Source organism: Arachis duranensis, chromosome 5, assembly GCF_000817695.3.
Source record: "Arachis duranensis cultivar V14167 chromosome 5, aradu.V14167.gnm2.J7QH, whole genome shotgun sequence".
Lineage (NCBI taxonomy): Eukaryota > Viridiplantae > Streptophyta > Magnoliopsida > Fabales > Fabaceae > Arachis > Arachis duranensis.
Window position 1 is genome coordinate 8,473,540 of NC_029776.3, and position 11,063 is coordinate 8,484,602.

Consider the following 11,063-nt stretch of genomic DNA (forward strand, 5'->3'; position numbering starts at 1 on the left):
TGCCCTCTTTTATTGTGTCCATCTTAAAAATTGGTGCCAGGTGCATAGGAGAGATTTTGTTTATTGTGGTTGGTAATAGGAACGCCATCTGTATATAGAGGATGAAAATCCTCTTGAACATGAGGCGATCCTGTTCATTTTCAACAACAATAGTCATCATCTTATCTGTTAGATTTTTTAGAGTCTTACCCTGGAATCTTCTAAAAATCTATTTGTTCTCTTCAAAAAGTTCCTTTTAACTGACTTTCTGAGGAAATAGATCTCCTACAAAAAGAAAAACAACATAGTATGAAAATCACTTGAAATACACACAAACATCACTTGAAATACACCCAAACATCACTTGAAATACACCCCAATATGACTCATATACACCTATGTCTGTAATGAGTTACCTGACGCGTTGAGGCCAAGCGCAGCCCCTATCGTGCTTGGTTTTACTCTAAACGAGCCGTAGCCGGTTTTGAGTGTGTTTTTCCCTAATTTAAAGGAGTAAGCCAACTCCTTTAATAATTTGTGATGCACCCTTAGCGGCGAGATGTGCATCAGTCTACCAAAACCCAAATCCCTAACAATTGCTTTCTTTTTCTCGCTCATATTTTTTCTCACTCAACAAATGGGTTGCACACTTCAAGTGTTTGGTTTGCTGTAAACAAAGTAAAATTAGAGTCATATATATTTCTATTATGAAAAACTGATTTGATCTAAGATATATATTTGTGCTACAATTTTTTTCAGCTTGGTTTTTGTTTGCCATTTTTTCTGCAATGAAAAAGAGATGCTGTCAATATATAAAAAATACACCCATATATAAGTTAGATACACCCATAGATCAGCCACATACACCCAAACCTAGTCCCATAAGTATTTAATTAAACCAGTTCAAAATGATGTTCAATTAACTAAAACATGCATAAAATGATACTACAAGGTCAAGCACAATTAGTACAGTTGCAACAGTTGATTATATGACATTATATGAGTTCGGAAATATATTTATGTTCAAAAGGCCACTAGAAGCAATATTTGCATGCCAAATACGAGATATACACCCAACAATCGGCCATATACACCCAACAAATTACGCCATATACATCCAACAAATCAGTTAGGAGAAGAACTAGAACAAGAAGAATAGTAAAAATAGTAATATGAGATCTAGAACAAGAAGAACAGTAAAACCTAGAAGAACTTAGAAGAACAGTAAAACCTAGTTCTTCGATTTCGAAATCAGAAACAGAAATGTGAAAAATCTACAAGATCAGTAAAATAGTAACTTACCTTGAATAACGTTTCTTCTTTTTTTTTGGTGATTTTTTATGGAGAGTTCTATCTTTTGTTCTTGATTTCTTCTAATCTTCACGACGAGTTCGAACGTCTCTTCAGAATTGTATTTTGTTTGGAATGTGCCTTGAAACTTGATGGTTTACGTTTTCTTTGAGGGAGAAGAGGAAGAGTGCGTCGTAATGAACATGTTTTGGAAAGCAGAACCGTTGTGTGAGGCGCGTGCGATTGACGCTCCATTCTAATGATTGAGTGCGCGTGGTTTATTTCTGGGTTGGGCCAACTTGTATAACTTGTAAGCCAAAAAGGCTTGTATGTGTAGCAGGCCCGCATAATGTTTATAGGAATCTGGTACTCTTTAAATACCTTCCATAGTTTTAAAAACCGAATCAGATCGACGATTCATTTTGATTAACCAAAAATCAATCTAATTAATTTGGTTGAAATAAAAAACCATCAGATAAAAATTGATGAAAAAACCAGTTAAACCATAGTTATCAGAACCAGACCGAATCGATGGTTCGACCAAAAAACCGGTGAACCGATGGTCTGGCCGATTCGATTTATAATACAGACCGTTTCTGCAATTAATTCGGTTAACGGTGGTCAAACCCGTTAAAAACCGAACGAGTCAACGCGAACCGGTGCGGTTCGGGTGCATGAACCGGACATCTCCACGGTGCACCGGCGGGCATGCTAAATCACAGTAGAAGCATCTTGTTAATTAATTCACAAAACCTTGTGCAAAAACTTCAACTCCCTTGCCACTAAGCCAATCATTCTTCTTCAGTAATTATAGGCTAATAATAATATATATATTAAGAAAGTTCACATGAGAATGCTCTAAGCCAACAACCATACACTAATTCATATGTCTAATATTAATTTTATTTATATGTAATTTTTTTTAAATTAGACCCATTAAATTAAAGGCTAATAATTTATATAAATTAAAAAAAGTTCAGGGGCCAGCAACTTTGTTAAATTCTAGCCAGCATGTAACCAGCAAAGAAAAGTGAGCTATTAGATAAAATCTCACACCAAGCTCATACTATTAAAACTATCATTGATGGCTATGTGATGGCTACAAATCACAAAAGTTGCTGGTCCCCTAACATTGCTCTATAAATTATATATATATAATTTATTTAAATTTAAATAATATAAAATATTAAACCCTAATTTTTATTTTTTAATAAATATTGTATTATAATTTATATATTTATTTAATTATTATCGGGTTAAACGGTTCGACTACTAACCCATCAGTTGAACCACTAATCAGTGACCCAATAACTTCATCGGGTTGATTGTCGGTTCGGTTATGATAACTATGAGTTAAACCGACTAATTAATTGGTGAATTATTTGAGCCGAGCAGGTTTTTTTTAACATTTTCGGTATTTAATTAAAAAAAAAAAAACAAACAGAAAACCCCCCTTCTTCCTCTGTCTCACAGAACCCTAACCTAAACTAAACCCTATCAGAGGCTCAGAGTTGCAGCCACCACTATCGCCGCCGGCGGTGACAGCCAGCGGTTGCCGTCGTCGCTCTCGAAGGTCTGCTCGTGCTCGGAGCTGTTGCCCTCGTCGTCTTTGTCCTCGTCGTCATATCAGACTCATCATCAACAAAAGTTCAAAACTCCCAGCCCCCACCATCGCCGAACTCCTCTCCTCGGCCGTGGGTACCGTCGCCACCGGCATTGTGACAAGTATAGGGTGTCGTCTCGCCGCCGAACGTCTCTGCCACTCACCCTCTTGTCGCCGTGAAACCTTTGCTCGGAGATCTTCTCTTGCCGTTGCGAACTGTTCCTGCTCGGCCATATTCTCCTCGTCGTCGCGAACTCTGCGCCCAGCGTCACTGTCTTCAAGCTCTCTCTTACCGCCATGTTCCTCCGAGCTCACACTCTCTTGGAGCTCACTCTGTCACCGCCGTTCCTCCCTCGCCGCCATGAGGATGATGGCTCTGATTTGGTTGGTTGTGCTTGCACCAGTCAGGTATATGCCCTTATTTCTCAGCTCACATGCTCTGATCTGTTATTAATATTCTATTTTGGTTTGCCTGATTGGTAATGCTTCTTCATAATTGCATTTGCACGTGTTTATGTTTGTTACCGAATATGTTGATTTACCGAATTTCTGGAGTTTGAGTTTCAATTCAGTTCTGGTATGATAGGATACAGAAATTAATTAACATATTGGGAATTAGTGCGGCCTAAGAAATACCATGTCTGAGTTATTTGAAGTAATTAATTCTTTGGTGAATGGAGTCTCAATTGTGGCCTCGTATATGACTATTAAGAGAGGTGAAATAGTTCCGATGCTATGCAATTCGATTTGGTTGAGAATTGTGTTTTAAACCTTTCTTCTCGATTGTGGCCTCGTATATGACTATTATGTTTGTTTCTTTTGTTGTGGATTAGGTGTATGTTGATTTTGAAGTTTGTGGTTGGGCAATGAGATTGAGTTCTTGCTGTTTATAATATATAATGGGACTCCATATCAGACTCGAGAGCAAGCTTAGGAGAGGTGTTGATATTATTGTTGGCACTCCAGGTCTCGTCAAGGTATTGCCTTTATAATATTTGTTGGTTTCATGTAATGGATTTTTTTTTGCAATATGATTAATACCTATTGGGTTTTGATTTTCTTTTATATTTAATTAAACTAGTTTAACTACGATTTGACCTCGATTAGACCATTAAACCAGTTAGTCACCAAAAAAAAAAAACCATTAAACCAGTTAGTCGATTGATTTATTGACTGGTTCAGTTTTCGCAACCTTGCTAAATAGTAGATACACATATTTGTAACTTTGTATTATTGGGTTTGGATGTATATGTTCCCACCAACAAAATTTTGTTAAGAGTAAAATATAGTAATATACTGTGTCGTTTTTAAGATACTTCAAAAATATTTTTGACTTTTAATTTGATTCTATTTGCTTGCATTTCATCTAGGCGACTGTTAGAACAGGTAAATGAACAAGGCATGTTGTTGTGCAACAGAGGCTCTTGCACTCTCTGCGCTCCAAAAATGCAGCTCTGTCACCTCACTCAGAGAGGCGCGTCAACTGCACGCCCTCATTGTCACCACCACCACCACCCTCTTAAGCTCCAAATCTCCCTTTCTCTACAACAACATCATCTCTATGTATGCACGATGCGGATCTCTCAGCGACTCTCACATATTGTTCGACAAAATGCCTCACAAAACGCTTGTTTCTTACAATGCGCTTCTTTCTGCTTATTCTCGGGCCCCAGGCCATGCCGTTTCCGCCCTCAAACTTTATACCCAGATGGGTTTTATGGCCGTCAGGCCCAGCAGCAAGACCTTCACAAGCTTGCTGCAAGCTTCTTCCTTGCTTGAAGATTGGTGGGTTGGGTCTTTGCTTCATGCCCAGGGTATAAAGTTTGGTTTTTTGAGTAATATTTGTGTCCAAACTTCTTTGCTTAATATGTACTCAAATTGCGGGGTTTTGGGTTCTGCTGAAATGGTCTTTGGGAACATGGGTGACAGAGACGATGTTGCATGGAATTCTTTGATTATTGGCTATCTGAAGAATAATAAGATCAAGGAAGGTCTTAGTCTTTTTTCTGCAATGCTGAGGGATGGTTTTGTCCCTACCCAGTTCACATATTCTATGATTTTGAGCGCATGTAGTCGTCTGAAGGGTTATCAATATGGGATATTGATTCATGGCCATCTCATCGTTAGGAACGTCTCATGTGATTTGCATATGCAGAATGCTCTTCTTGACATGTACTGCAATGCTGGCAATACACAAACAGCAGATAAGATTTTTTGTGGAATGGAAAACCCGGATTTAGTTTCTTGGAATTCGATGATTGCTGGTTATTCTGAGAATGAAGATGGGAAGAAGGCTATGAGTTTGTTTGTCCGGTTGCAGGAATTTTGTTTTCCTAAACCAGATGATTATACCTATGCCGGCATCATATCTGCAACCGGAGCATTTCCATGTTCCAGTTATGGAAAGCCTCTTCATGCTCAGGTTATCAAAGCAGGATTAGAGAGAAGTGTTTTTGTTGGAAGTACTTTAGTGTCTATGTATTTTAAAAATTGTGAAATCGAAGCTGCTCAAAGAGTATTTGATTCGGTCTCCAGGAAGGATGTTGTTCTCTGGACTGAAATAATCATTGGTTATTCTAAGACGGATGGAATGAGCGCCATCAAATGCTTCTCTGAAATGTTTCACAAAGCCCAAGGCATCGATGATTATGTTCTCAGTGCAGTTTTGAGCGCCTGCGCGGATCTTGCCGTTTTAAGACAAGGTGAAATGATTCATTGCTACGCTGTTAAACTGGGCTATGGTGTTGAAATGTCTGTTTCTGGGAGTCTAATCGATATGTATGCCAAGAATGGTTGCCTTGAAGATGCATATTGTATATTTTCTCATGTTTCAGATCCAGATTTGAAGTGTTGGAACTCAATGCTTGGAGGATATAGTCTCCATGGAATGGTGGAGGACGCATTTAAATTATTTGAGGAGATTCTCAAACAAGGTCTCATCCCAGATCAAGTAACGTTCTTGTCTCTGTTGTCTGCATGCAGCCACTGTAGGTTGGTTGAGCAGGGAAGATTCCTCTGGAATTATATGAACAGCATTGCTTTAGTTCCAGGGCCTAAGCACTACTCTTGCATGGTATCTCTGTTGAGCCGGGCAGCATTACTGGAAGAGGCAGAGGAAATTATCATTAAGTCACCTTATGTTGAAGATAATCTTGAACTATGGAGAACTTTGCTAAGCGCCTCTGTTATCAATAAAAATTTGAAAGTAGGAGTTCATGCAGCTGAGGAAGTTTTGAGGTTGGATGCAAATGATGGTCCAACACTTGTCTTGCTTTCGAATCTATATGCCTCAGCAGGGCAGTGGGATAAAGTTGCAGAGACTAGAAGAAATATGAAGGGATTGCTGGTTGAGAAAAGTACAGGGTTAAGTTGGATTGAGGCCAAGAACAACATTCATGCATTCTCTTCAGGAGATCAATCACACCCCATGGCTAATGAGGTGCAGGCTGAACTGTACAGACTGAAAATAAATATGGTCGGAACAGAAATTGATGAACATGAGGCACAAAATGCATATGCTACATAAGTTGCAGCGGCTAAGCATGTTGTGGATGTGGAATTTAAGTAAAATAAAATATTAATTGTGTATAGAGAAACTGAACTTATAGTTAGAGGGAACAGAACGACAAAGTTTCTACAGATAGGAACGATAGTTTGTTATTTTCCATCTCCCTTTTGCACTCTAGAGTCTAGAGTCTAGAATATAGATCTTTCCTATATGGTGTCCCACTGGAAAATTATTACATGCTCCTCAGTTCACGAAATATTTTGTGAAATCTGAGTTTCTGACCCATATGTTAGTTGAGTAATATTTCAATCAACTACTAGAGTATTATTGTTCTCTCGTATGGAAAATGGAGTTATTCTTAACTTGCACATTTTTTGTTACATTAATACATCACCGACTTGTGGTACTTGGAAATTTGAGTATAATGAATAATAAATTAATAATAATAATAACCAAAAGTATTCAAGGAGAAAGGAAAAGGGTCAATTACTCCCCGTTGTGTGTCCAAACAAACTGCTTAGTTAATGGCAATTGATATCTTTTACAACAGCGAACCATTTATGATCGACAGGCTTGCTACAATTCATGAAAATTTGGCAATCAAAATCATCTAACCTACAATTAATCTACAACGTTAAATGAAATGGAGCCAACAGTGACTCACTGAAAGCCTAATAGAAGAACTCAATGAATCAAAACGACCAAGAATCCAGAAGTGAATACATCAACATCTACCAGCGCCCTCACAGCAGTATCCATTTTCCCACATCACCAGATTCAGAGATGACCATTTTAGGACCAGACCTAACAAGAAAAACCATGCTTCATGCAGAACATCGCATGCTTGGATGCAGTAAAGGGTATCATCAACTTTATGATCTCAGCTCGCTTTTATCAGCGTCGAGCAGTTCGGGATTTTGGCCGTGGATTTTTCTACAAGATCACAGGGAAACAAAAAGACTTAGAAGATTCAAGAAACTGCAAAACAGATAAATCGCAAATTTGGAAGAAAACTACAATACTTGACTCTGTCAACACAGAAATTATCCGATATTAGGAACTTTTTAGATTAATAATCAGACTTAATCTAGAAAGAGTAGAAAGGATAAAATTTACTTACAGATCCTCCAAAGCTCGCACCGGATCCTGTTGCAGCACCTGAATAGGAAAGAATAAATGGTTAATGTTGTGTGAACACAGGAATGAGAAATCCGAATAAAACTTCACCCCAACACAAAGCATAAGAGAAGAAACAATGAAATGGGAAAAGAAAAAGCTTAAATTCAACAATGCTCCATTTCGTGATTTCAAAAACCTAATTGCAAGTAAGAAATGCTTCTCCAGAACTGGTGCTATCACAATTATAGAAATTTTTAACCATAAGCATACAGTTGTTCCATTACATTAAAGAAAACTTGAGAAATGTATCCAAAACAGGCACAAAACAATTCGCCAGCTTCAACAAAATCATTGAGTGTACCAAACTGTCATTGATTCAAGTGATTTGACACTTAAACTCCGTAGTAGGCCACCTAAACACAGGTCCTTGAAAAGCTTTATCAAGTTATCTCCATAGTAGGCCACCTAACTTGAACCAAATACGAAGAAATCCGAAAGATAATACTGATGACATAAACTAAACAAAAACTATCCAAAATACAAAAGACTACAGATCCAAAAATGGCAATTATTATTTATTTGGTTTGGATGAACTACTAGGATGAATAATTTCCTTTTTACAGGTTTTAGTCAACTGGTGTTACTTTGGTTAAACATGTAAATTTCAGCTGTCTTTTGTTGTCTTGCAACAGCCCTCAAAATACAATTGTGATTGTTAAATAAATTTAATAGCACAATAACTCAAGAAGGTACCTGACACAAATGAACTTGAGAAGAGCGAATTTCCAGCTGGAGTTGAACTAAACAAGGGAGCAGTATTACTAAACAAAGAAGGAGTTGAAGCAGGACCAGGTAAGGAGGATGATGTAGAACCAAAAAGTGAGGTTTGAGGTGTAGCAGTAGATGATCCAAACCAAGAAGACCCTAGGGCAGGAGTTGATGGGGTTGCAAACAAAGACAATGACATAGAAGATGATGGAGCAGAAGAAGGTGTACTAAAAAGAGAGAGTCCACTTCCTGATGAGGATGTAGTTGCTGTGGATGTCTGTGGGGCAGCCAATGCTCCTTGAGTTCCTGAACTAGAAAACAACCCTGCAACTTGAGTTGAGGGCTGTGAATTTGCAGGTAAATGCAACGTCGGATGAACTCTTTTCGAGGCGGCTTCTTGTCTTGCAGTTTCTCGCCGGTCAGCCTCTAAAAATGGATCATTCACCTCCCCCCGTCGGCGTTGATCAGCTAGGTATGCTGATTTCATAGATTCAATATATTGATGAATGCTCTCGACCTAAGTAATTAAAAACCTGTTATTACTAATGTAGAAGAGAACTGGACAATAACATCTAGCAGTTACAGTATTCTATGTAAGAAATTTTTTAGCAAAGGGGCATACATGAATAATACTCTCTAGTATACCAGTTACTGTCCTTTATTCATTACAATAAGGGAAAAATATAGGATGGGATTGAGTATAGAATCACCATGACACCATATGAAGAATGGACAGTTATTCCAAAAATAACAGATGATGAAATGTTTTGTTTATGCAACTTAGCCACAATGCCACATGATGAAAACTACATAGTATGTTGTAAAATCAGGTAAGAACTAAAAGGGCTATATTCTTTTTCTCTTTACCTTTGCAGCCACATGAACAAAAAAATCATGCACATTTGTCATCACTTTGGGAAGAGATTGCAACAACGAGGATCCATTAGAGGAACCATTTCTCTCAGAGTCCAAAAGAATAAGCTGCTCCAATTCTTCAATCCACTGATGACATTCACCAAGATACTTCTCAAATCTTAAAACTGTTTGCTGTAAAAAGGGTGACGGTTTCTTTGGAAGACCACTATAAAAGTCAAAAACAGGCACTATAGATGTAGTTGTTGGTTGGCTACTTGGACCAGATGATGCAGTTGCACCAGCAGTCTGTGATGGGGCAGTGGCACTTGATGCTCCCCCACTGGGATGAAGAAACCTTGGACGTAGCATCATAAAGGAACGAACAGCTATCTCAGTGTTGCGTAACATATCCTTGACAACAGACATCAATTCCAGCAGCACAGTTTTCTGTCTTTCCATACCAGTGCTGATTCCACCAAGTTCCTGTCAAATGACAAAGTAAATAGCTATTGTTTCAACTTTCAAGAATGCAGCAACAACAACTAAGTCATGTCCCACTAAGTGGGTTCAAGTATATGGATCAAATGATGCCAGTGTTTTATGATAAAACATATTTATATTCAACTATTATCATCTAAATATCTTTCAATAGTTCATCTCTGATTTTTCTAGATCTCCACATATCTCTTATATTGGACTATCCACTACTTGATCCAATCTCCTTGTTGGGTCCTCCTCAGGTCTTCCACACATTTCTAAGCTGCTAAGGGAAGATTACACCATCTTCTTACAATAGATAGCACCCCAACTTCTCTCTTTTTCCCTCTAATACTCATTGCCTATCCTATATTTTTTCGAGAGTAGATCACTTTAAAGCATGAGCATCAAAAGTAGTCAAGAATAAGATACTTGGTGTTTGGATCTCAAAGTTACCTTCTAATATCATAAAAATCCTGAATTCTTAATTCATCACTGATGAAATAGGCTTGCAAATTTCCAGAAAAGCTTCAATAAGAATAAGATTATATGCTGAGCCTAAGATGAATTATGAACACTAATGACTTAACGCTGCTTTTAAGATCAAGAAAATACATTGAAAGTTCACAAACCACTTGTGTTATTCAAGTATATGCCCTGCCTACACAAACTAGACAAAATTTATATGATTCCTTTATTATAGAAGAACAGAGCAAACCACATATTGGCAAGTATCAATTGGTAACCAATTTTGCAACATTTTTCCTACTTTAAATCTAACTAACATAGCATAGATATCTATATTTCCCGTAGAGTCTGTGTTAATTGCCAGCAGAACACCTAAATAGTGTCCTGTTTATTTTTGCACTTAAACCATCAAAATCTATTTGTTTTAACAGTTTGACCTTTGTTTTTCTAGGTCTTCCTCTACTTCTAGCTACTGGACTGCTCTTCATCGAATACACTCTCCTTACTGTGGCCTCTCAAGGCTTTCTGTACACTTGCTTAAAGCAGATAACACGAGACTCTACCATATTTGAAAGTATCCCTTGTATATTGTGTCCCATATAATGCAACATCACCATGTACCCGCAACATCTGTAACATACAAGATACTAGCAAACCAAGCATGCCTTAACTTAAAAACACTTAACATTAATCCACATTCAATACTCCTCCTTTCCCCTCTTCTTCGTAAGAAATGCACTGCCTTTCTAGAACAGCTAAAAGTAATTATTACAATAACAATAGGGGAACATAAACGAGAAAGAACAAAGAGAACCTGAACAATGTGGCTTGCATCAAGCTCAAACCCATCATTGGAAACAGAAGAATCATAAAGACGACTACATTGATCAAGCCTCTGGCTTTCGTCCCGATACTCCAATATCCGCTCCCTTAAGTAACAAATTACAGTTAATACTACTAAAATATTTCAAACAAGAAGCACATAGCAACCCGGAA

At 37.8% G+C, this 11,063-nt stretch overlaps 2 protein-coding genes across 2 annotated transcripts in view; one reads left to right on the plus strand and one right to left on the minus strand.

Annotated features, from left to right (window-relative positions):
- Positions 1-2,670: 2,670 nt before the first annotated feature.
- On the plus strand, positions 2,671-6,733 carry LOC107487762 (pentatricopeptide repeat-containing protein At3g50420). Its single transcript, XM_016108456.3, has 3 exons — positions 2,671-3,280; positions 3,706-3,849; positions 4,243-6,733. Exon 3 carries the CDS (start codon positions 4,263-4,265, stop codon positions 6,396-6,398), a length of 2,136 nt encoding a protein of 711 aa, XP_015963942.1. The 5' UTR covers positions 2,671-3,280; positions 3,706-3,849; positions 4,243-4,262; the 3' UTR covers positions 6,399-6,733.
- Positions 6,734-6,794: 61 nt separating this feature from the next.
- The window catches only part of LOC107487767 (nuclear pore complex protein NUP58), a 4,806-nt gene continuing 537 nt past the window's right edge, over positions 6,795-11,063 (minus strand). Inside the window, exons 2-6 of the mRNA XM_016108461.3 lie at positions 10,882-10,996; positions 9,135-9,605; positions 8,253-8,784; positions 7,501-7,538; positions 6,795-7,313 (exon numbers count right to left, since the gene is read on the minus strand). Of these exons, the coding sequence (XP_015963947.1) occupies positions 7,275-7,313; positions 7,501-7,538; positions 8,253-8,784; positions 9,135-9,605; positions 10,882-10,996 (1,195 nt within the window). The 3' untranslated portion in view covers positions 6,795-7,274. The remainder of the gene's footprint in view (positions 7,314-7,500; positions 7,539-8,252; positions 8,785-9,134; positions 9,606-10,881; positions 10,997-11,063) is intronic.